Source organism: Phyllostomus hastatus, unplaced genomic scaffold (genome assembly GCF_019186645.2).
Source record: "Phyllostomus hastatus isolate PE091 unplaced genomic scaffold, TTU_PhHast_1.1 phas_contig_37, whole genome shotgun sequence".
In the NCBI taxonomy this organism is placed as follows: domain Eukaryota; kingdom Metazoa; phylum Chordata; class Mammalia; order Chiroptera; family Phyllostomidae; genus Phyllostomus; species Phyllostomus hastatus.
This window is the reverse complement of record NW_025333867.1, coordinates 9,660,093-9,687,718: the sequence shown is the minus strand read 5'-3', so window position 1 is coordinate 9,687,718 and position 27,626 is coordinate 9,660,093. Positions and strand designations below refer to the sequence as shown.

At 34.1% G+C, this 27,626-nt stretch overlaps 1 protein-coding gene across 1 annotated transcript in view; it reads right to left on the bottom strand.

The window, feature by feature from the left end:
- The window catches only part of GMDS (GDP-mannose 4,6-dehydratase), a 702,352-nt gene that overhangs the window by 520,077 nt on the left and 154,649 nt on the right, over positions 1–27,626 (bottom strand). The window contains exons 3-4 of the mRNA XM_045841727.1: positions 21,009–21,096; positions 19,251–19,360 (exon numbers count right to left, since the gene is read on the bottom strand). Coding sequence (XP_045697683.1) covers positions 19,251–19,360; positions 21,009–21,096 — 198 coding nt within the window. The remainder of the gene's footprint in view (positions 1–19,250; positions 19,361–21,008; positions 21,097–27,626) is intronic.

The following is a 27,626-nucleotide window of genomic DNA, read 5'->3' as shown; positions in this document are numbered from 1 at the left end:
TAAAAGAAAAGACATGGCTGTATTAGTATGTAGTATTTTTTCTGACTTTTATAAATACTAGGAATAAAGGGCAATTCCTTATTCAAATAAAAATTAACAAAAAATAAACATCTTGAAAATAAAACTTTTAGTTATCATTTTTTTCTGCCAGATGATGAATTTGGGATTGTTAGTACAACTTGTACAATGTTATCTTTTAAAGATACATTTTTTTTAAACTTTCACTTTTTGTTTTCTGAAATCATTGTCTATATTTAACCACTACATTTCCTATTATAAAGTCTCATTTAGCACTTAGAGTAGCCAATACTGATAAGTGGCAAACTCTATTATTAAACTGCAAATCAAACATACATTTTAAATTTTTTTTCTCCAAACAAAGCCCTTCCCAACCCCCTGACCTTGCAAAAGCAAAAAGCAATTCACTAAACAGAAATTTATAGAAAGCTGTACTTCAATGGAAGTTATTTACAATATTTAGAAGCTTAGTTTCCATAATTAAAAGCTGTGTTTTTTATATAGTCAGGGCATAAAAATAAGTTTATTTTTTTCTGATAAGCAAACTTGGGGTCCAAAAGATTCTACTGCAATTATCTAAAAGTTTTAAGAACTAGAGACATAACTACTAAAGTGAAATTTAGAAACAAACTAAAACTGACACCTATTATTTATTTATATGCCTCAGAATTATTTTATAAAAATGCATACATATGGAAAATTAGAATGCATTATTCAGAAAAGCAACTTATTTTATTCATCCAAATTTCCATTTTACAGAAAACATTCATGTATTAATTTTCTCTAGATATAATATTCCCATGGCAAGAGTGTGATCAACAGTTCACAGAATATTCAACTTCAGTCTGTATTTTCTGACAAAACTGGATGTAATGTTTTTTCCATCCTAGAGTTTCCACTATTCTGTATTAAATTTCTAAAAATGTATAAACCTAATTTAAATGAGGATTTCAAATATTTCTTGAGAAAACCATTACATATAATCTGTCTATTCTTCCCCAATAGTATGGTTTTTAAGAGAAACTGTTTGAACTTTTCAACCTTCGTTTTTACTAACACTTATATTTAGATTAAACAACACACATAATTAATACTAATAAACATAATACCACTACAAAAACATATCATAGAATCAAACAATTTTAGGGTTGAAAGAGATTTTAGAGAGCATATACCCTAACTCTTCCCTACTTCCCAAAGTCTCACACACCATTTTGCTGATAAGGAAATTGAGACCCTGAGAAGTTATATGTTTTTTTTCCATAAGTTTTGCTTTACACAACTAAAAGGCAAAGACTCTGACAAGTGTATTTCCTTCTATTTCTTCTCAAAAAGAAAAAATTCCCTGTGCTAGAATTCACAATGTTGTACATTTCAATATATTGATCACAGTTACAAGGTCAATTAGGTTGTAATTATAGATTATATAATTAAACTGATTTAAATAAATAATATGTATAAATTGTCAATATAATGAGTCCTTAGTTCATGTGTCAACCATACAGTTATCTTTTAGATTTAACACAAATTTCTAAGATATAAACATTTTGTCAATTTTCAGACATTTGCCATGTTTAAGCATGTTTTTAATGTCTTAAATGTTTCAACAATCAGTATTTTCATTAACATAGTGATATTTCCATTAAAATATCTGCATATGCAATAAACTGTTTTATTTAACTTTATGAACTTGTATTCATAAAGGTTTAAAGCTACAATAGAATTTAAATAAACTATAGGTTATTCAGTAAAGGATCTGATATTTAGCAACAAACATATGTGTTAAACAGCTGGAAGCCTGAAAATAAAAAGTAAATGACAGCAACAAAATCTATATAACTGAGAAATCAAGATACCACAAACAGCATCAGGTCACAGAGATAATTTTTTTTCAAACCCAAAAACATGTGACTAGAACACTACACAATTGTCATGTTAACATCTGGAATTAAGATTACTAGAGTGGAGAAAATGAAATCCCCTAGAAAGAAATGGCAAGCATTAAATCTCGGAACTATATTGTTGTTGTAGTACACAGAAATGTGATTCTTATTCAGAGATTTATTTGACTAAAAGTTTTCAATTGTATTAGTATTTTCTTTAAGAATGCAAGGAAATAAGATGTTCAAACTTCTATTTTATTATGAAAAAGATAGAAAAATATGAAAATGTTCAAACGTCAAATTTTTACTAAGAACTTTATGTGGAAAATACTAAATAAAATTTATGCTACATTATAATAAATGAGTTTTTCCTAGTTTGCAATTTGAAATCTCCCTCCAAATAACTATGTAATGGAGATATTTATGTTGTCAGTGAAAATATATCTTTTCCCAAATGATATCTCTATTAAATCTTTCAGAACTAGTGTGAGAAATATACCAAAAAATGCCATGCACCTTGTCAAAAGAGAAAACTCCAGAAAAAAAATGACAAGCTAATATTTCACACAGTAGAGGCTTTTGTGTTTTATGGATTGTCTCTGGACCCCATGCAAATAAAGTTTCACCACCAAAACTCATCATCATAAAAGGTGTTCAGCTTGGTAAGTGGCATCCTCAAGAAGAAACTGAAAGGGCGAGGGATTGGGAGGACCAGAGATATAAAACAAGGTTCTACAAAATAAAAGAGCACATCAAATCTATGTAAAGTCATCCTTCAAAGAATACAACTATGGGCAATACATTTATGACCTTCAGTGTTCAATTCCCCCCCTTGCAAAAAGATGCATCTATAAAAAAAGGGGAATTTTTAAAGGATAAATTTGAGGCCAAAATTAGAAATTAGGGCATTTATATTAAATTAATATTTCCACTGATTATTAAACTTCATGAAAAATAATGGTCACAAGAGAAAATATGCTTTGAGATTATAGCCTCTCTCGTCTATAATTTCAATAATTTTTAAAATATTTATATATTTTAAAATATTTTTATTGATTTTTTAAAAAGCACAATTTGGACATAATAAGAAAGAAAAGCTAAGAATTATAAGCAGTAATATTTTAACAATATAATTCGAAACAATAGAGTACGCTCTATTTTATTGATCAACTGGAATACTACCTAATTGCATAAAAGTGAACACAATTAGGAAAAATATTCAAGCTGTGATTATATTGTGGGGGAAATTTTTAAATATCTAAGATTTTATAATACTTAGTCATTTTTAAATGTAAAGCCACCACAAATTACAATTGGTTATAAGGTGCCAATAAAATAACCGATACACATTGTTTTTCTAGTTTGAAAAATATATAAATATTATTTACACTGTGCATTCTTCCTAAAATCCATTTAAAAGGTTACAAGCAAAATGAAAAAATTTAATTGTTAAATACGTAATTGGTTATGTAAAATATTTACATTGTAACAGGGAAAATTGATGTGTCAATACTAATAATATTAAGAAAATCAATATATTGATTTTTTTAAAAGTTTTAAAACAATGTTCTTCTGTTGAATTTGCCTACTTTAGAGATGATTCTTTGAAATCAAGCAGTTGGAGGAAGTGGTGTTGCAATGCTGTCCTTTTCATGAAAAGTGTGGTGGTGAAAAGGTCCCATAAATAATCTGCATGATAATATCCTGTTAAGAAAAAGCGCAGTCTGAATCTAATGACTGCCAAGTAGGAATGAAATTTGTAAGAGAAAAAGTATGCCTTAACCCGTAAAACATTGCATTCTGGTTAAAAGTTGTTTTCAAAGAGCATATGTTAATCTAAAACAAATTATATATATTAATATATATTTCAGAAACAAATATTTGATATATTTAAATGATTTATAAAGAAATTTATATATAACTGTGACTAATTCAAACATATTAGACTTTGGTTTTAAGAATTAAGTGATGATTAAGTTCATAGTATAAAATTCCATTTAATGAGAATGAAAGCACACAAAATTATAAGATAATTACATGTTTAGAATCAAATTCAAATTTTGATTAAACTTTTCTTAGTTCTTATGTTTACACAGCCCATCCTACTAAACATATTACTAAAAATATTAGAGTAACACAGACTTACATATACATACAAATCAAAATTAACACAATAGATTGTTTAAAACAGAAAAGCAGAACAGATATGTATGTATCTTCTTTTTCTACTGATACATGACACAGTATATTCATTCAATCACTAATAAGTAACAAGCAGCAACCGGAATATGTTTTATGCTCCATTAAAACAACAGTGAGGCCCATTACAGTGCACAGCAAATGGGGCTGGAAACCACCTCACCCCCGGACAAACCACATTCCCTCCTAACCTTATTTGCTTGAAACAGCTACAGAGTGAACAGCAATATACTCTCAAGTAAGCCTTTATTAAGCATGAGAAATAAATTATATTAAGTGTTATTTTTTGAACCCAGAAATGAGGGAAAAGGTTGTTACAATATCAAATTTACTAAAAAAAATAATTATGTGAGAAATAAGTTGCTGTCACAGAGAGACTTGCCAGACATTGCATTTGAGCAAGTTGTTATACACACCTTTGGAATCAATTTTGTGACACAGAGATTAGTCTATGGAACTAAATCGCCAGAGAGTAGATCAGAAAAAAAACTAAAGGGCACGGGAAATGTTTTCCTGAACTCTATTACCATTACTCTAGGGTTATTAAGGAGCCCTTATTATGTTTATAAGTAGTAAGACACTGACATGATTTGATAGTTTAGAACATGTTATAAATTCTTTTTTTATGACATGTTTCCATATCTCAGATTTCTCACACGTACAACTTCATTTCAGTAGATCCTCGTGTCTTCCATTTCACCAAATTCAGTTCAAAACTTGAAAATTACTTTGGAAATTTGTGGGAAGCCACAGAAAGTTCCTCAGAAACAGACTCATATTAAATATTAATTACAATGGCTGTCATAGCTTACAGTGATTATGTCATTATTTAGGAATGCTAATTAAGACATAAAATTGTATTTTTATTTGTGTATTTAATAGGAAATCCAGTATGAGGACCAGACCATAATAGACTGCAGTTCTATTTTCTAAAATGCTTACATTTGAGCAAATGTTCCCATGGAATGTTTGCCTGATTCGGGGACTGACATTTCCTCTTTATAACTTGCTTAACTAAGGAGACATGCCGACCAAACTCTATAGTATCCGCAGGCCATTACTTGCTGCTGCAACTTGTGCAAGGTTTCTCTTTTATTTCCCCCTTTCCCTACCACCCGCCAGCTCTTCACTGTCTTTTTATTTTGATATGCATATTATCATGGCTGATTTCTATCGTCTTACAGGAGTGGATGACAAACCTCAAGAGATTAAGTTTTCCCACCTGGGATTTGTCCAGAAATTTAGTGTATTATAGCTTCTTATAGCCTTCTTCCCTCTCCTATATTATTGTATTATCAATAGAGGCTTTCTTTCTTATTTTATGTTTAGCTACACCACACAGGCATCTTGATAGAAGTCAGTTTATATTGTTCCTCATCTTTCATTACAGCTCCAAGGTTGACTTCCACTGTCTTGTAACACTTTGCTGCCACCTACGTGTATAAAAGAGCACAACACTCTTCTAAGCACCAGAAACTTCCCCTTCCAAAAAGAATGTCTTTAGACAAATGACAAGGGGAGCTTCAGGAACAAGGATAATTTGTTTCTCCACAAAAATGTAGAAGATTACCAGGAATTTCTATTTATTTCTTTGTGAAGTAACTTTCTAAAACTGAAAGAGTACTGAAGATACATTATTTAACACTAGCCAAAACCAGTACTTTTTCCATTATATAAATTTTAGCTAATATGGCAAGTTCTACAGTTATGATTGGAAAAAGGATAACAAGAAAAGTGGAAGTTGTAAGTCACTTAAATAACTACAATAATATAAACTAATTTTTGCAAAGTCACAATCTAAATATCTTGCCAAATGATCTGATTCAATGGTCACTAAGCCAAAACAGTTTCATAATATTTAACATAAAGTAAATGTAAACCAGTCAGGTAGAAAGGTATTTACTTACAATATTTAAAAGACCAAAATCTAATATTATGACCTAACAATCAACAAATCTCTGTCAAACACTCAAATGCTTCTTTTCTAGGGAAGATGAGAACCACATCAGAACACAAAAGAGCATCTCAACCTCCCCATTTAAGCATGGACTGCACTGGCTCTGAACTGTCTTGACAAATGGCAGTGTCAAAAAAACAAACAAACAAACAAACAAGGAAAACAGTCCAGTATGAATTTATGGGAACCTTAAGACAAACAAAAAATTAACAATTACTCCACAGAGTAAAGGTAAAGACCGATATTTCCAATTAGGACTAATGATGTGTTAATAGCCTTAAAGAATGCTCCTTCAAGGCTTATTTTGTCAATACTACTGATTTCTAACACACTTTTTACTGTTAAATAAACTGGCACCAATAAAATATATAGAAGTGGGAGTAGAAAGGAGACGCAGGGAAAGGTTTTAGCCTGACATAACAAACAAAATGAAAAGGCTGCCTTCCCTCTACCACTTTGCCATTTACAATAACTGCATAATTGCTACCAACACAATGTACTTAACATAGTTCAATAAGCAAAACCAAGCCTGCATGCATATTTACTTGTAAATAAATCATATTTAAATTCATGATGAATGCTTTTTTATTAACGTCGCTAAACAATGGACACATTATGTGAATATTACTAAAAGAGTAACATAATGAAATCTACTAATCTTTGATGCTAGAAATTTTTCAAAAAATGAAAGTCTAAATAAAAACAATTTTCTTACAATTTATTTCTTGCTGGCATTGGTAAGGTAGCCAATCAATGACAAATAGTAAAAGTTAATAAAAATATTTTATGCACTAATTTTTTTTGAAATAGAAAAGATTCTATTTTATTTTACTATTCCCACTGTAAAGATCCAACTTTAACAAAGAGAATTTTATAAATTCTATTTGTACTAAAAGGATAAAGTAGCAACCATGCTTGAGACCAGACTTTATTAGGTGTTTTAAAAGAGCTATTAAGGTTAAATTTTTACATTTGCACACAAGTTTGTTGTTGTTTGTTGTTGCTGGGAGAAAAATAGATACATCTAACCATGGTATTAAACCAGATGTTATTTATGTCTATATTTTAACTTTTTAACTTACATATTCTAATCTGATTGGGAATCCAAAACACTTTTCCATTCCTCATTAAAAGTTTAAGACAAATAGTTTCACTCACAGCACCTTTGCCATCTTAATATTTGTTCACTATTTGTGTTTATAAACATATCTAGAAATTGATGTTAAGATACAAATGTACATTTAGCTATTTGCACTAATTTTACTTTAATTGTTATAAAGCTAAGATAATAATTTGATTTTATTTAGTACACAAGCCACTATTGTAAGTGAATTAAAAGTACAAAACCCAACAAACATACCTTTGTGTGGTCCACTAATTATAAGCAAAATTCCAAACATTATTAGCTGTTATCAAAATTACAATACCACCTAGATCTAATAAAACAGAACAATCTGTTTGAACCGGGAGAGGAGAGCTTTCATAGAGTGTTCTCTCTCATATAAACTCTTAATGGACTTAATAAAGAACTTTAAAGTGGTTTTAGATTTGAATTCAATTGCTCAAATCCATAACAGACTTCCAAAAAGAATTTGAGCCAGATGACACAGGGGACCCACCAGCAGTGCACAGTCCCACTTTGCCATTATGAATATAATATAAAAAATGCTAACCTTCTTACTAAGAATCATAGGGGTGGGTAAGCCATATTTACACTAGTGCAGTTCATGCACTATAAGTGCAACATTAAATTATTAAAAGATTTTCTATTATCAAAAAGCAAAAACACAATTTACTTAAGCATAGAGGTTTATATCACCCAAACAATCTATCTACAGAAAGTAAAAGCATCTAATATTTGATGCATTCACCTTACCCACTAAACCTGTAAGACAGCTAATTTTTCCAGAAATAGACACATTACTGTATATGGATGGATATTAGCTCTAAATGCAAATATACCTTATTAATTATTCAGGTTCTCAAAGTTATACTCATTGTTCTTTACCAAGTAAAGCCTTCTGCCCATAGGTACCTGCATAATTTCAACTTTAATAATTTGCTAACAAATTAGAGTGATTTTATGTTGTGCTGAGAACATACAAGAATTATTTATGAAGATAGGAGAATTTTAAAACTCATAAAATACATAAGTCTATATATCTATTAAGCAAAATAAGTTACCTTCAGAGACCCAACATGAAGTTATAATATGTATATACTAATATGTGAACAAAAATGTATTTGTAATATTTTTTAAATATTTATTTTCTTTAAATTTTTTATGTATTGATTTTAGAGAGGGGGAAGGGGAGGAAAGGAGGGAGGAAAGGAGGGGAGGGAGAGAGGAGGATAGAGAGATAGAGAGATAGAAAGAGAAAGAGAGAGAGGTGTAGATCTGTTGTTCCACTCATTGGTTGATTCCTGGGTGTGCCCTGACCAGGACTGAACCTGCAAACTTGTGGTATTGGGATGATACTATAACCAAATAAATAAGCCACCTGGCCAGGGCAAAATATTTATTTTTAAATCTTAAAACAGGTTTTCTGACAGTATAGTTATGCAACTGTCTTGGCAATTTCTTTTTAAAAAGTAAGTATATAAATAGGAACAAATTACTCATTCTGGTTATTAAGTTATTGATTCTCCTGATTACATAAACAGCAATTAATTTCCTCCCACAGCTTTTAGGGAAACTTATACACCAAGACAGTATAGGCACTCAGTATAAAAATTTTATATTGAATTGAACTGAACTACCCTAACACAAAAAGATTTTGATTATTCCTGATGAGTTAGTACTATGGATTTCTATCTTCTCTATATACAAATTTCATCACTGATATGTTAACATAACACCTTGCATTGTTGTATTTGGGGATCTTCCTAGCTGTGTAAACATCACTCATATGATATTTAATTATAACCAGTTCCCTCCAACAAGAAAAAAACAATGTTTTTAATTTCAATCCATTTCATTGAAACCTTAACTCACTATAATAAGTAGCGGGAATGACAAGAGAAGTGAAACCTCAAACACCAGTCTTGTGCTATCTTCCCCTCATAGTTCAGTGACACACCACCCTTCAGTCTTCTCAGATTAGTAGCATGACAAGAAAACCAAGTGGTGTCAGATCTGGGTTCCAGCCTAGATAGTGGGCTCTGCTGCTCATCAAATGAAAGTTCCAGGCCTCAATTTATGAAATAAGGGCTTCAGCTGGCTCATTGCCAAGATCTCTTTTACCTCAGAATTCTATGTCCCATTTAACAAAAAAAAAATAACGCCCCAAAACATCATTTTCCCCTTTATAATATGTCATAAGTTAAGTTTCAGTGACAGGAACTACAAGCACGTGAATGAGGAAAATATTTTTGCATAAAATTTCAAACAGCTGCTGCAAAGGGCAGGCTTCCACCTCAGGCAGAAGTAGCAATAAATGGCATGTTGACTCCCTGTATTCCCTGAGTGCATTCATTTCTCTGGATAATTTCCTTATGTTAGCCTAAATTATGAGCAGAGAGCACACAGGGATTGGAGGTCAGGGAGCAGTAGAGTAGCCAATTTGCTTTTCCTGCCCCACTCTACCCTATCTCCTACTAGCATGTATTGCTACTCTACTTTACTCCCTCAGGCTGGACTAACAGTGCAGCCACCCACAGGAGAGTTACTGTTTCGAATAGCATGGTCAGGACAGCCTTGCTGAGAAGCTGACATTTAAGCAAAAATTGGGAAAAATTAAGGGAATGGGGCAGGTGGATACCTAAGAAAGAGTATTACCATCAAAAGCAATTGCAAAGGCCCATGGGATCCACAACCCTAAAGTGGGTGCTCATTTTATGATGAGAAAATTGAAGCTTAGAAGAGCTGAGCACTCTGCCAAAGTCACACAGCTAGTATGTGACATGGCCAGGATCTGAAGCCAGTAAAATACCAAGCCCAGGTTATGCGGTGGGCCTGGATCTGAAGTTTTAGAAGGTGCCCTGGGAATTCTGATGTGTGCCCTGATTTGAAAACTCTTGCCTGTATTAGAGTGTCTCATGAAAACCTACCTCCCTTCTGTTCCATGACAGAGTAATCTACTCTAACATTCATCCCAGTGTTCTGTGAGCCTCTTTGTACATCAAACTGTGGTAAAAAGGTAGCAACCAGAGTAGATAGAAAGATGGATATACTAACACAACTTGATGGAATGAACTCTAACAAGCAATTGTGTGGGATGAGGGGCCAGAGCCTATCCCAGATTTAAGGATGTTCTGACAGTTTCCTTTCTAACAGCAATAGCTATGCCCCTGCCCAGTCCTAATTTTCCTACTCTACTCACACCTCTCTGTCAGGCTCCCTGGGATCCAAAATAAATAAAAGAATGAGCAAGGACACAGAACAACAGTCCTCTCCACTGTCTGCTCTGAGTTTTTAATAGGCCATCTTACCTTTGCTATAATTACAGAGTAAAGGGCCACATTGTATTACAATTTTATTTTGTTCTATAACTGGGTTATTCAAGCACTAACCAAATGTTTAACCTAGGTACCTGCTCTTCCTCACCATAAGAAATTCTCCCAATACATTTGGTCACCTACCTCCCTCCCCTCAATTAGAGCAGCCACAAGAAGTTTAGGCTTCCTGGGGATAAATATGGGAACTAGCGCTCTAGCTATAAATTTCAACTCTCAGGACCAGCCAGGAAAAAACCACTGGAGATGACAATGTTTTAACTAAGGTTAAAATTGCTCAGTCCCCTTCCCAGGGGCCACTCTTTAATTCCCAGGCATGTTTTTATTCCCAGCTTCATTCCCCGAAATGGTTTTTCTGTCTCATCTCTCCCTGATTCTAATTTTGCCTAGCCACTATACTAGCTGCTTGGTTCACAATCAACTCTGCTTCTTGTCTAGCTTTCTGGGCTGGAAGTACCACTGTGAAGACAATTTAGATTCAGCTCCTTTGTGCTTCTATGTTCAGAGTCTGCTAACTGGCCCCACACTAGAATAGAAAGTCCTGCTCCCACTCAATTGGCCATATCTTAATTTACAACCTGAGCATTTATGCCTCCTGTCATGAAACAAAATGAAACAGATAATTTATATAGAATTGAAAAGGAAAGCTATAAAGATATTAAGAGTTAGAAAATGAAAGAAAAGTATATAATCATTCAATTTGAATAAGAGAAAATTAAATGAAGATAATGTTCTTCACCTAATTCATAAATTCATAAATTCAATAATGTTCCTCAACACTGAAAAGGAATTTTAAAATTCTACTCAAAATGACTTCCTCTCTCTACTAAAGACACAAGGGGAAAAATAAGCTTAAGAAGAAACTTAGATACGTAGAGAAAGGAAGTTCTTAAGGTATCTTACATTAGAATTATTACTGGTAGAGATAATCATTTTCTGGGATGGTCTTTAAAACAAACTGTATAATATCAAGATTTGCACTCCAGGCTGGAACTGGCCAGTGACTGGACATGTAGCTTTGAGCAGGCAACTTCATTTATACGGTGAAAATTATATTAAATTCTTCCTAAAATTTCTTTTAACTCTAACATTTCATGATAGCATAATTTTCACTCTTTGAAAAAAAAAATAAAGGCAATTCCAACATGACATTGTGAGATGAAAGGAGTAACACGGAACTACAGTTACTGTAGAAAGATCTGGTCCAAAACTGTGACTTCAAGAGTGACATAAGATTATCAAAGCAGTCGTGAGGAATGGTAGAAAAATCAAAAACATTAGCGTAAGGAATGCTGTACAGATAAGAAATTTAAAACAGAAATTAATTTTAAAAACCACTATTATTACACAGGAAAAAAAAACAAAACAAAATAATAAAGCAGGCTCCAAAACATTTCCCCATCAATATGGGCAACACTATATATTGGATAATTTGTTCCTACTTAAATGATGTCATCATGCCAGGTTTAACTACTTTTAATAACTAGCACATTTCAGTCATCTGTCACTTTCTCCCACATACGATCAAATCAGCCTCTCAATGACCTACACTTCATGAGTCATAATTTTTCTGTTTATGATTCAGAAAAATGTCTTCAGTCAGTATTTCCCAGACTGCTGTGGGTTTATTCCAAGAACCAATTTCATCTTCACTGGTTTCCTACAGGAAACCAGACCAACTTCCTATTATTTTATTTTTCTTACTTTTAGCGTATCATAGCCCACATCAAATTAATGAGAAGTGAGAGTGATAGAAGACTTTATTCTGTGCAAAGAGAAGCCAACACAAACAATGCCCAGTCTAGAAGTCATGGATTCAAAATTAAATACAAAATGTGCTAATATTAGAAGCTTCCTTCAAAAGAGTTCCAAACCAAATAAGAAATATATTTTATTTAACCTTATTGCAAGCATTCCATTGCCAGAAAGAACTTTGGTTTAAAATCTATTGTCTATGAATGCAATAAATCCTACAAAGCTGATTAACATACAGAAATTAATGACAAGGAAAAAATGTGTATTTTCCACCCTAATACCTAACAAGCTGCTAGGAGAACAGGCAGACAACTACAGCTCTATGCACAGAGCTTAGGAGTTGTAAGGGAACACAGTAACGTCTCCAGAGCAACCTGGCAGTCTGTCATCACCAGCTGCCATCATGCCGGCCCCTGCCCCACACCCACTCTCTCCATGACTAAGAATCAATGTGACATTAGATCACAGCAGAAATAGTGGCAGACACCATGGGCTTTTAAAGGAGATTCTGACAATGGCTTATATTCATACTATTCTCCTAAAATAGTTGGAGTACCCAAGAAGTATTTATTCTCATGGACTGCACACTGCTTAGAAGAAGATTTCTAAAACATGAAGAATTGTGGTATAAACCTACAGTGTATCTGGTTGTCATTAGATTCTTTCCATTCTTGTCACTGCTGATTGTAAGAGTATGGTTTTAGGCTTTAAAAGCTCACACAGTCATTAACTGGCAGAGAAAAGGATTTAACCACATTAGATTCTAAAGCTGATACATTAAATGAAGAAGGCCTAAGAAGAATGCATTAAGGCACATATAAGGTGGGGCAAAAGTAGGTCTATAGTTGTGAGTACACGAAACAGAGTTTATTCTCATATTATTACTTATTAATTATTGTATTATTTATTTGTGTTATACAAATAAAAAAAAATAGGTTTGTAGAAATACAAACCTACTTTTCCCCATCCCTGCATTACATATGGATGAACCAAGAAATCTGAAACATTACATCAGTAGTTTTCAAAGTGAAGTCCCCAGACCAAGAGCAATATTACCTGGACAGGTCCTAGAAATGGAAGTTCTCAGACCACACTCTAGACTTAATAAATCAGGAATTCCAGGGAAGTAAGCTTTATCATAATCTCTCTCTTCCTTATATCAAGATATTTCTAGAAAAGACTTCACTCAATTTCTATTTCCCTCATAACCCCTTAACTTCTAAACCCCCTGCATTTTGGCTAACTCTTCTATCACATCACTAAAATGATCTTTTTTAAAGTCACAGATCAACTCTAACCTAACTGCCAAGGCCAATGACTTTTTCGTGGCCCTCACACTCCTAGTTTTACCTGTACCATCTAGCACTGCTGGCACCCACTCCTGCTCAAAATGCCCCATGTTTTTTTCCTTCTGTGACACAGTTCTACCATCCTGTCTCTCCATCTCCCATTTCCTGTCATTAGTGATTACTCTTGCTCCTTCCACAATATAAATACATGGATGACACCAAGGTTCAGTCTACTCCTCCTTTTTTAGCTGTTGCCTTGGCATCTCAAGAACTTCCAGAGCTAAATTTACATCTCTGTTCCCCATATGTCTTTCAAACCTCACAACATATTGTAAACTATCTCATGACCTGCTTCACCTGAATGTCCTTCCAGTACTGCCAATAGAACGTTTCCAAGGGGGTACTTCTCATTTCTTCTACCTGACTCCAACAGCTCCTCCTTGAGTGCATGGCTCACTGAGCACTGAAGTATCACTTTCCCTCTTCTCTGGCTCCCCATATCTTGCCAGCAAAAGGGTCAGCTCTACCAGGCATCTGGTATGATCTACCAGGCATGAGGGTTTCACCCTCAGCATTCCCAATTCTAATGCCACCGTCTTCATCTAACAATTCCTATGTCTTCTAAAGCCCTACCTCAAGACTCTTACCTATAAAACTCATCTCTGAATCTATTTTCCCCTGTTCAAAAACATGTGGAAGCTGCCCAAATACAGCCCAACTTCCCACCTAGCCTTACCTCACATTTCTCCTCAAACTTTTTGCTCAGCTAATCTAGAATGGTCATCACATTGCAAGCATGCCCCAAGTTTTCTCACTTCTGATTCTAGACCTTATATTATTACATCCATTTTAACTACCAGTTCCTACTAACTTTGTCTATAAATTTCCTTCCTACACCTCCTTGACAACTTGTATAATTCCCTCAAACTGAAGTTTTCTTTCAATCATCTCTAAAGACCCCAAAATTAGTAGCAGCCTCTGTCACTTGCCACACACCACCCCATGCGAGTTGAGACCCTCCAAAACAGAAATGGGTTGGACACATCTTTATGTCCTCCACTCTACCGTGCATGCAAATATTTGTTGAAAGGGTAAATGATCGTATAAGCAAAAATTCATATTCAATTAACTACCATTTCTGCCAATTAACCAGACATTGGGAGCAGGTGAAACACAATAAAAACAGGTAACTTCACATACATATCAATTTAGAAGGAATCAATTCAATCTCCTATGCTTTCTATTCTTAAAGTACAATCACCCTAGAAGGATAACCAGATATTATTAGGCTCAACTTCAAGGTAAGGAAAGTATATCAGATTTTTTGAACTACAAAAACATTTTGGTAGTGGGAGAGCCTTCTATAAATAAATCTTTATAAAATTTCCTGCACCTTACACCAGAACAGTTTATAGCTTTTAGAGATGATAAACTATCTACAATCCCAGAGGAAACTTCTTAATCTTAAGGAAATTAAACAGTGCATTAATTCCAAAACACTCTGTTTTGTCTGGAAGATACTCTCATGGTTGGTCAGGAAGGTGAAACAGCCAGATAAATTATAATGTGAAAGATGGGCTGATTGCTTCATTTAGGGGTAAATAAAGTCTTCATTCCTAGAGTGATAAAAAGTCACCATTTCTCTATAGTACAGAGGGGTGATAATTTCTCAAAGTATGGTGTACATAATACCCCTTCAAATGGGAAAATACATTTAGAATCATTTAGAAAAACAGCTCTGCTCTAACCTTGATAACTTCCACAGCTCAAAGCTTAAGCTTGGAAATGGAACAGAATCATCAGCAATTAAGAAAGGAGTTAATTTTTTTCTGAGACATCACAGGAGGTATTTTTGTTGATTGATATGTAGTCATACTTCAAAGTTACTAAGATCTACACTCAATTTTTACATTAGATATCAATAACAAAACTTGGCTTATAGCCCTGGCTGGTGTAGCTCAGTGTATTGAGCACAGGCCTGCAAACCAAACGGTCATCAGTTTCATTCCTAGTTAGGGCACATGCCTGGGTTGCAGGCCAGTCCCCAGTAGGGAATGTGTGAGAGGAAACCACACATTGATGTTTCTCTTCCTTTCTTTCTCTTTCCCTTCCCCTCTCTCTAAATATAAATAAATACATCTTAAAAAAAAGAAAAACTTGGCTTATAACTGTTTCTCTATGGTCTATGCCTGCTTTCATTGGATCCAATTTATAATTTCTACCTTAAAATATCAGAGATAGAAAACAGGCATATAGCTTCCATTCTGCCCAAAGTTGAGATATGAAAAAATAGAAAGTAAATAACAAACCACCTTCAATACCTTCTGAAATAATATTGCTGAATCCATTCATCAAACAGTACAAAAATACTTATAGATTTTATGGACTGTTTTAGAGTTCATTTGCTTTTATTTCAAAGCTCCATTAACTTCCCTAATTGAATAATTATCTAAATAGATGTAATATCACCCCTAGCTTCAAATTTTACTCACTGAAGTAAGCACTAGAATTTAGCAACAAAAACTTGAATTAAACAAACTATTAGAACACTGAGGATGGGCTTCTCAGGTTTACTGCAACTTATTCCAGAATTTAAACAAACAAACAAACAAACAAAAAACCTTAAAGTGTGGTAGATAGACTACCAGATAATATGAATATAGGGAAAGAAATAAACATTAGCTGTATCACTCTGAGGAGACAAGAGGTTAAAAAGTTTTTCTTGAAATGATTTTTACTATGTATAATAAAAAGTTAATTGTGTTATTTTTAACATATTATTGAAACTCAGAAATATTATTTTCCCCAGTCAATAATATAACCAATACTAAAAATTACCATTCAAATATAAGTTTTATCAAATTACATTTTAACAGAACACTTTTTTTGAATTTTATTGATTATACTCTTACAGTTGTCCCAATTTTTCCCTATTTGTCCCCTTCACCCAGCACCCCCCCACTCCCTCCAGTGACCGATCCCCTCCTTTGTTTATGTTCATGCGTCATGCATACAAGTTCTTTGGCAACTCCATTTCCTATACTGGCTCTTAAAATCTCTACTGTGTAACTACCAATTTGTACTTCTTAATCCTTTCAGTTTTCCCTCATTTCCCCAGAACTCACTCCCAACCAGCCACCATTCCAATGTTTTCCATATCTATGATTCTGTTTCTGTTCTTCTCGTTTGCTTAGTTTGTTTTTTTGGATTCAACTGCTGATAGTTGTGTATTTATTGCCATTTTAATGTTCATAGTTTTTATCTAATTATTATGCTTAAATAAGTCCCTTTAACATTTCACATAATAATTGTCTGGTGATGAAGAACTCCTTTACCCTTACCTTTACCTTGTCTGGGAAGCTCTTTATCTCCCTTCCAATTCTAAATGATAGCTTTGCTGAATAGAGTAATGTTCTAGGTTGTATGTCCTTACTTTTCATCACTTTGAATACTTATTGCCAGTCCCTTCTAGTCTGCAAAGTTTCTTTTGAAAAATCAGCTGACAGTCTTATGGTAACTCCTTTGTAAGTAATTTTCTGCTTTTCTCTTGCTGCTTTTAAGACTCCCTATCTTTAAACTTTGGCATTTTTAATTATGATGTGCCTTGGTGTGGTCCTCTTTGGGTACAACTTATTTGGGACTCTCTGTGCTTCCTAGACTTATATTGCTATTTCCTTCAACATATTAGAGAAGTTTTCTTTCATTATTTTTTCAAATAGGTTTCCAATTTCTTGTTCTTTTTCTTCCCATTCTGGCACCCGTTATGCGAATGTTGGAATACTTTATGTTGTTCCAGAGGCTCCTTACACTCTCCTCAAATTTTTTGATTCTTTTTTCTTGTTGCTGAATGATTGGATGTCTTTTTCTTACTTGTGTTCCAAATCATTGCTTTGATTCTTGGTTTCATCTACTCTGCTGTTGGTTCCCTGTAAATTGTTCTTTATTTCAATTAATGTCTCCTACATTTCTGATTAGATCATTTTTATGCTATTGAAAGAGCTTGAGGATCTTTACTGTCAGTGTTTTGAACTGTGCATACGATAAGATTGCTTATCTCCATTGTGTTTAGTTATTTTTCTAGAGTTTTGTTCTGTTCTTTCATTTGGGCCATGTTTCTTTGTGTCCTCATTTTGGCAGCCTCCCTGTGTTTGTTTCTATGTATTAGGCAGACCTGCTTTGAATCCGTGTCTTGGTAGAGTGGCCTAATATAATAGGTGTCCTGTAAGATCCAGGAGCACAGCCTCCCTTATCCCCCAAAGCTGGGTACTCAAGGTACGCCCTCAGTGTGGCCTGAGTACTTCCTATTCTTTTCATTGAGTCTTGATTGCTGTCAGGACTGGCTGTGACCACTGGCCAGCAACCACCTCCCTTCATAGCTTGTGGAGGTGGCTGGGTGGTGGTGTTCCTACACAGTCTGTAACAGTCCACTGGGTGTGCAGGCTCTGGAGTTTCCCAGGTAGTGTAGACCAATGTGAGCCACCACCTGTGTTCTGTCTGGGGCCCTCTGGTGTAAGCTATAAAGCAATTTGCAGATGGCTGCTGCTAGTGCCAGACCTGCGAGAGGAAGGAGGGCTGGGCTCAAATGTTGCTCATATGAGCAGATTTAGGAAGGTCTGAAGCCTGAGCCTAGCCCAGCCATTCATATGGAAAAGCCACTGTTATCAGCTTCAGTGGGCCTGTAAATTGGCTGGGGCACAGACTTAGTTAATAGTCAGGGCAGGGCTAACCATATCAGCCAAGTTGATATAGACTCAGATATGATGCTGCCACTGTGGCTCTGTGTGGGAGAGGGCTCAGAAAAGGAAGAATGGTGGCTGTCTACAGTTCTGTCTGGGAAGAAGCTGTACCCAGATCATGCCCTGATGCCAGACACTTTACTTCCTCCCTGTACACAACTGGTGCTTTTCAAGCTGCTGCCCTGGTGTTGGAGCTCAGATGGAGTAAGTCTCAGTAAGTCCGTGTCAGGGCCCTCCAAGAGGAGATGCCTGACAATCTTTCAATTTCTTCTGCTGACCCATGCCCACTGTTTTTTACAGCCAGAAGTTATGGGGACTTATCTTCCTGGCACTGGAACCCTGGGCTAGGTGGTCTGATGTGGGGCTGGTATCCCTCACTCCCAAGCTATTCTCTTTTTTTATCCACCACACATGGATTTGGGACCATCCCATTCTGAGTCTCCATGTCTCCAACTTCCACCACTCCTACTGTCTAGATGAATAATTTTTTTAATTCTGTAGTTGTCTGACTTCCATACAGCTCAGTTTTCTATCTATTCTGAGTAATAGTTGTGCTGCAGTTTGGCTGTAATTTTACCATTGTGTGAGGAGGTGAGCCGTATTTACCTACACTTCCATCTTGACTGGAAGTCTCAAAAATATTTCTTTACAACATGATTTGAAATGTCAGAAAATACATCCAAGTGGGGCTCCAAATACAAGATCAACCCAAAATAAATGAATACTGCTATTTTAATGTTAGCAGTAAGACTGTGTTATATCGTTCAATAACAGAGAATGTACTTTAAAAAAATGTATTAGTATTTCTATTAGGATTCATTAATACCCAAACTAATATTGATGATTACATTTGAGGACTATGGTTGTACTAATATATTAAGAAATAATAGACAAAAAGTAAAATTCAGAATAACTCAGGAACACAGCCAAAGAAACCATGATAATAAAAATGGCCTACTTTGACGTGGCTCTGGGCTCCAAGATTGTATATCTCAGTAGGCTTAACTTCATTAATGATCTTCACAAGGCAGGTACTGTCAGTGAGATCACCATAGTGCAATTTCATATCTTTAGGATTCAAAAACATAGCATTAGATAAAAGAAAACAACATAAACCAAATTTTTTAAAATAGTAATATTGAAATGCATATTCTGAAAGTCTAAAAGCCAGACTGGTTCTGGAGCAGCAGAGTCTTTAAAAACTCACTAAAGTAGTAGGGAGACAGTCACATTTGTTGTTTGTGTCTCTACATAATTTATAAAAACTCATGAACTTTTTTAAAAAAATCACAGTATTATGACAGACGTCACATAATTAACATAACTTATAGCTCCCAGGTGGTTTTACGATGTGCTCCATAAGAGTAAGATTCAGACAAAGAAAATCTAACACATTGATTAAAGTGAAGATAGCTATGTTCAGAAACTTTTATCTAGCAATTTTGAAGCACATTGATTAAAGTGAAGATAGCTATGTTCAGAAACTTTTATCTAGCAATTTTGCAATTTTGATGTTTATAAACATCAATCCTAAAGCGATCCATAAAATGCCTGAAGTAGTGACATAACTGATTAAAGGACAACTAGCTTTACTCTACCTTGAAATCTAAGCAGATCCTTACATTGACTTCATTAGGCAATGACACATATATGAGCAATTTGCTAACTTGATCTTTTCGTTATTTTTATACAATACTGATTTATGTCTAGATCCACGGCAGTACCATTCTGTACTTTATACAAAAATGGTACTAACTTTCAAGGACGATATGATGAATGACCTAAATATTAAGATGAAAAGCCTTTGCTACAGACGAGGTCATCTTCCTATTATATCACTACCTGCACAAGTAACTCAAGTTTTCAAATACTCCAGGATCTTAGGTGAATATAAAATCACTTATGGTTTACAAGCTGACTAGATTATTCCTGCTAACTGGGAAAACTGGATGAAAAAAGGATGATAAACTTTAAAATTTTTTACCATCCTTTGGAAGTTAAAAAATTCTACATCCTACTCCCAGCTCTGTCTTTTACATGGTATGTGGTCTTAATAAAGTCACAACCTCTCTCTGCCTCCATTTCTTCATTTGTAAAATGGTCTCATTCAGAACCTTGAGAGCTGCTGGAAAAATAAAATGAGAAAACACAGTGACTATAGTATGTAAACCATAGAGCTACCTACTGGCAATTTCATTAACAAAAGTAGCAAAAAACTGTAAATATTGACAACGATCTACACAGCAATTAAATATAGTTTTTATTTGATTTGGGACTTGTCTTCACAAATTATTTTTAAAATCAAATTAATGTACAAAGATTGCTTAAACCTAATTAATTAGACCAAATTTTAAAACCAAAAGAGTGCTCTGTGAATATGGAGGTGATATTACTTGAAGGGATAGGAACACCAGAAAAAGGGTGATCAAAGGCATGTCTATTCTTGGTCTCTACCAAGAGATGGATCCTTTCCATCTTGGATGCAAGGATGCATCCAAGAGAGGGATGTATCCTTGTAACAGTTTAACCAAGTGACACTGTTCAACACTGTGACCCAGGGGCAGCTAGCAATGAAAGGTTTTTAAAACAAACAGATAGCATTCAATACAGGTAATTCATGCTGCAATCTGATGAGCTTTGAGAAAAAGAACCTCTGAAAATACCTTGTAGTACAGGAAGTTATAGAAAGAGATTTTAGAAAAAGAAAATTACTTACTTCCTTCAATATGAGCCTGGGGGTTCTTATACAGATGCTCAATTCGGCCAGTATTGAATGAACTGGATCTCCGTACAATTCCATGAACCTGCATATTCATAGTGTGGAAAGATGAGAATAAACTATAAATGTACAATGAAGATTAATAAGCAACTCAGAATTTCTTTCGCTAATGTTTAGCTCTGTAAAAAATACAAAACTATTATTTACAAAAATTATGTTTACATTGTAAACAAGTTCCACTGCTTACACTGCCCCCAACCACTGCCCTCCAGCCACCAGCACCCTACCTCCATTTTTCACCAGTGTTTTTACTGTCAGTCTCAACAAAAGTCATTAGATAATCACATGACTTCACAGCAAGTACTTAGTTTTAGATACTCAAATGCCTCCTTTCCCAAGCACACACACTGACAGTCCTACTGCTGACAAAAATATCTCTTAAATTTGAAACTGAAGACAGACCACATGAGCCCATATCAGTAAAACAGCCTTGTGGACCTCTTTAACACAGAACATAAAGCTGAAAGGCTCTAATGCCACCCCATTCTTTCAGTGTTTTCAGACCTTTGGCTCTTACACCTAATATGTTTTATGTATTTGTTTGTGTGTTTGTTTATACATGCACAAACACATATATATCTGTGTCCATGAATATAATCAGAGAGCAGTTGTTGTTATGCAGCTATGTGGAAAAGTAAGGAAGCTAAATACCACAGGTTGGGGACAAGATTTATCTACTACTAAATACATGAAGAAAAATCAAGTGAAGAGAGGATTTTCTTAAATTTATCTTTGAATAACAATGAAAAGTGTGAGGAAAAATAAGTCAATAGAGCAAGAAGGCATACCTGTCGAATCCTAAAGAAAAAACTATTTGTGTCTGATACATAAGATAAATTATTTAAGACCTGACACTGCTTCCTTCTTGTCAAGTTTGGTCTGTTTGTCTTGTCAATGCTAATACCAGCTTATGTCACCAGCTACAAAAGTTCCAGTTCTACTGGTGGCAGATTTAATCTTTCACTTTTTTCAGAAGTGTTCCTTCAATGTTGGATAGTATCGTTTGCAGCTGAATACCCTTCTATATTTTAGCTCAATTGTTTTCTGTCTATTCCAAACAAAATTCAATCTTCGTCATGACTCAAATATTCCAAACACAGTGGGAAATTATAAGTACACAAGACTTTTCAAATAGAAATACCATCATCATTTTATATGGTATACACAAAGAAATTACGTCTACAAAAGGATACAACACACCCACAATTAATAATTCTGTTGGTTAGTTGTTTTGTAGTCAACTACAGAAAAAGCATCCATCTGTTCTTTTTTCCAAAGGAACTAAACCAAAGAAAATTTGGCAAACATGAAAACATTTGGAGAAGAAAAGAATATCACAGCCTTGGTTGACATTTCAGGAGGTAAAATATAGGAAACATTAAATTGAGATTTGGGTATACATAGCCATTTCTTAATTTAGAAGTGAAGAATATAGCACATTAAACTTAGGATTTATTCTACTTGATAGTCTCTCCAATTTTTCAAATTGTTACTTAATTGTAAAGTTGACCTTTCTACAAACTTAATAAACATCGTTAATAGAAAACAAGTTCACAAATAAACTTATAAGTAGCAAAATTGATGTTTACCACCACAATTATTTCTGAAATGCAGATTTTTCAGCTTTATTTCATTGGATAGATAATAATTTATACATTCTAAAAACAGATAATTTAACTTTGACAATGAAAAAAACAATAAAAATGTGTTTTAGTCTATTTTTTCTCTTAATTGTTTAATTCTGGGTAAGTCATATATTACAACAACTCAAAACAAAGAGAAATGCCATATATATATATATATATACACACACTGTATACAAACATAAGGCTCTGATAAAAAAAATAAATGATATTGATGGATTCAGTATGAAAATAGGGCAGCTACAAAAAGTTACAGCATAAAAATAACACAAATGTGACAATAAAACATTAAGCACTAATTGTTGTTTTTTTCTAAATACCAAATAACATGTTTTAATTTTCCCTCACTCCCAACTTTTGGTACATGTATACAGGGAAAAAAAGACTTGCCAAGTGCTTAATCCATGACAGCAAGTGTTGTTCTAAGAACTTAGGAGAACTAAGTCTGTCTGCTTCTGAGACAGGTGAAATACATACTTTAAGACAAGACAAAATGTGTGTGACTGGATGATCTAGTTAAGCGGGATGTAAGTAGGATTTTTTTGTTTATTTTTGTAAGGATTTTAGGGGTGAAAGAGATGAGAAATTAGAAAACCAAAGTGAAAAGATAAATGAGCTAAATGTGACTCTATATAAACTTAATCAAAATCATTATCAAATTACAGCAGTTCTAAAACAAAACATAGTTCTGAAAAACTGAGGACTTGAATGGAAGTGAGCATTTTGACAAATACATTTCATATCCCATTTAACTAAGTAATGAAAAGGGAAATTTCAGGTTCTCTCAGTGTCAAAACAAAGTTGGTTTGACTTCAAAACCTAGAGTCAGATTAAGCAGTACTTGAAGAAATTTTTCCTTCCTTCCTTCCTTCCTTCCTTCCTTCCTTCCTTCCTTCCTTCCCTCCATTCCTCTCCCTTTCTCTCTCCCTTCTTCCATCCAAAAAAGTCCATATTTATCTATTTACTTATTTATTTACTATAGTCAATAAAACTTTTTACCACTGAATTTCAAATTCTTCTGTATCTAGATTTTTCCTGGAGGTAAGGATACCTTCCAGGGATGTTTAACACCTATTTTTTTTAAGTATAGGTTATATGTAGGTAACATCAATAGCCAACATGTATGTGGCAGTAACCATGTGTTCACTACAATTTACCAATCCTTTATGTTAAATTCTTATATGTTTTGATATGGTTGTTACCAGGTCATTTAATATAGATTTTTCACGTATTCCCAGGTAAATTCCAGTTTTTAAACAGTTTAAATTTTGTCTTCCATTTTTCTGGTTTCTCTCTCTATTTTGTTCAATTTACACTCGATATTATTTTGCATTAGCTTCAGGTGTACATAAGTATGCTGTTTGCTAACTGCTAACAATGACACTAGGAAAGCACTACAAATTCGAATGTAGTTTCACAAGAAGCTTCACTTCTGTTGGATTTCCTTTTTCCCTCATGATGAAAAGGAATATGCACAGCGTGAGGATCCTACGCAATGTAACATGCCTACCTTTCACTAATACTATCTTATGAACTGGACTAAGGAGTCTGCTACAAATCCTGTTGCCCTCAGCTTGTCAACATCAAGCATTGTGTCACTTTATCCCTCCAGTACCAACAAATCCTGCAGATCTCACTGAGCTTCTCTGGACTGTGTTCCATAGATTATCTCACCAAATCTTCCTGACAAACCTGGGGAAAAGGTACGCTCATCATCCCCATGTATGGGAAGGGACTAAGCCTTAGAAAGGTTCAGTGCCCTGCCCAAGGCCACAGAATCAGAGAGTGGCAGAGGAGAATTGGGACACAGGCTGTCCAGCACCAGAGCCCAAGAGCTTTTTCTCCTTTGCTCTGATCTGGCTGACAGGGTATAAAAGAGAACTATCCTTTGCACTTCAACAATGAATAGAAATAAATACATACAGTTATTATTTTGTTTAATAGGGACTGTTGCATATTTTTTATTTTATTATTTTTAACTTTTTAACTTTTACTTTTCAATTACAGTATACATTCAATATTACTTCATATCAGTTTCATGTGTACAGAACAGTGGTCAATCATATAATATACTTTACAAAGTGACACCCGAAAATATTTCCAGTACACAGCTGGCACCATACATAGTTATTATACTATTATTAACTACATTTTCTATGCTGTATTTTATATCCTTGTGACAGTTTTGAAACTATCAATTTGTACTTCCTAATCCCTCTTTCACCCAGTTACCCCAACCCCTTTCTTCTCTGGAAAACAGTCTGATCTCTGTGTCAGTGAGTATGTTTGTTCATTTATGTTATTGTTTAGATTCCACATATAGGTGAAATCATATAGTATTTGTCTTTCTATAATTGTCTTATTTCACTGTCTTATACCCTCTAGCTTCAACCATGTTACCAAAAATGGTAGCATTTCATTCTCTTTTATGGCCAAGTAATACTTCCATTGTATATATGCACCATGATATATTTTTATTCACTAGTCTACAGGTAAGCACTTGGGTTACTTCTTTATCTTCACTATGGTAAATAATATTGCAAAGAACATTTGGGTTTCTTCAAATATATACCCAGAAGTAGAATCACAGGGTCATATGTCAGTTCCATTTTTAATTTTTGAGGACTCTACATACTGTTTTCTGTAGTGGCTGTACCACTCTGCATTCCCACCAACAGTGCACAACAGTTCTCTATTCTCCACATCCTCACCAAAACTTATTTGTTGATTTATTGATGATCGCCATTCTCATAGGTATGAGATGATATCTCATTATGGTTTTAATTTACATTTCTCTGATGATTAGTGATATTTAGCATTTTTTCATATGTCTATGGAGTCTTGGGAAAAATGTATATTTAGGTGCTCGGCTCATTTCTAAACTCAATTGTTTGGATTTTTTGGTGTTGAATTGTATGAGCTCTTTATAAATTTTGGGTATTAACCCCTTATCAGATGTATCATTGGAGAATATTGTTTCCCATTAAGTAGGTTGTCTTTTCATCTTGTTGATGATTTCCTTGGCAGTGAAAAACTTAGTTTTGATGCAACCTCATTTGTTTATTTTCTTTTTTTCCCTTGCTTAAGGAGATGTCAGAAAAAATACTGCTATTAGAAATATTTTACTGCCTATGCTGTAGGAATTTTATGGTTTTAAGTCTTGCATTTAAGTCTTTGAGTTTATTCTTGTATATGGTATAAGGTGGTGATCTAGTTTCATTTTTTTAATGTATCTGTCCAATTTTTCACATACCATTTATTGAACAGACTGTCTTTATTCCACTGTATGTTCTTGATGTTTTGGTCAAATTTTAACTGACCATATAGGCATAGATTTACTTCTGGGCTCTCTATTCTGTAGCATTGAGCTATGTGTCTGTTTTTATGCCAGTACCGTGCTGTTTTGATCACTATAACTTTGTAGTATAGTTTGATATCAAATAGCATGATACCTAACTTTGTTCTTCTTTCTCAAGATTCCTGTGGTTATTTGAGGTCTTTGTGGTTTCATATAAATTTTTGGATTATGTTATACTTCTGTGAAATATGCCACTGGTAGTTTGATAAGGTTTGTATTATACTACAGATTGCTTTGGGTAGTATGGATATTTTAATGATATTTAAAATATTGAATTTTGAATTTTGAATTTTGAATATTGAATTTTGAAAATATTGAAATAATGAATTTAAAATATTTATTGACTCTTCCTATCCATGAACACGGCATATGCTTCTATTTATTTGTATCTTCTCCAGGTTCTTTCTTCATTATCTTATCATTTTCCGAGTACAGGTTTTTTAACTCCTTGTTTAAATCTATTCCTTTGTAAATAAGATTGTTTTCTTAGTTTCCCTTTCTGATAGTTCATTATTGTTACATAAAAATGCAACCAATTTCTAAATATTTCCTTTGTATCCTGCTACTTCACTGAATCCTTTATCAGTTGCTATAGTTTTTTGGTGGAATCTTCAAGGTTCTCTATATGAAGTATCATGTCATCAGCCCTGGCTGGTGTGGCTCAGTAGATTGAGTGCCGACTTGTGAACCAAAAGGTCACTAGTTCAATGCCCAGTCAGGACACATGCCTGGATTGAGGGCCAGGTCCCCAGTAGGGAGCACATGAGAAGCAACCACACTTTGAGGTTTCTTTCCTTCTTTCTCGCTCCCTTCCCTGCTCTCTAAAAATAAATAAATAAATAAAATCTTTAAGAAAAAATAAAGTATTATGTCATCAGCAAAAAAATGACAGTTTTCTTTCTTTCTTTCTTTCCAATTTGGATGTCTTTTGCTACTTCTTTTCTGACTGCTGTGGCTAGAACTTCCAGTACTATTTTGAATAAGAGTGATGAAAGCAGACACCCATGTCTTGTTCCTGATATTATGGAAACACTTTCAGTTTTTTCCCATTGAGCATAATGTTAGCTGTGGGATTGCCATATATGGCCTTTATTACATTGAGGTATGTTTCCTCTATCCCTGACATGTTGAGAGATTTTATCATAAATGGGTGCAGATTTTGTCAAATGCTTTTCTGTATCTACTGATATGATCATATGATTTTTATCCTTCATTTTGTTTATGTGATGTATCTTGTTAATTGATTTGTGGATATTGTACCAATCTTCCATCTGAGGAATAAATCTCACTTGGTGATGATGTATGATCTTTTCAAAATATTGCTATATTTGGTTTGCTAATATTTTGTTGAGGGTGTTTGCACCTATGTTTATCAGGGATATTGGCCTATAATTTTCTTTATTTGCATTGTCTTTATCTGGTGTTGGAATTACAATAATACTGGCCTTACAAAATGAGTTTGGGAGTCTTCCCTCTTCTTGAATTTTTTGGAAGAGTTTGAGTTACAGTGCTAGTTTTCCTTTGAATGTTTGGTAAAATTCACCTGTGAAACCA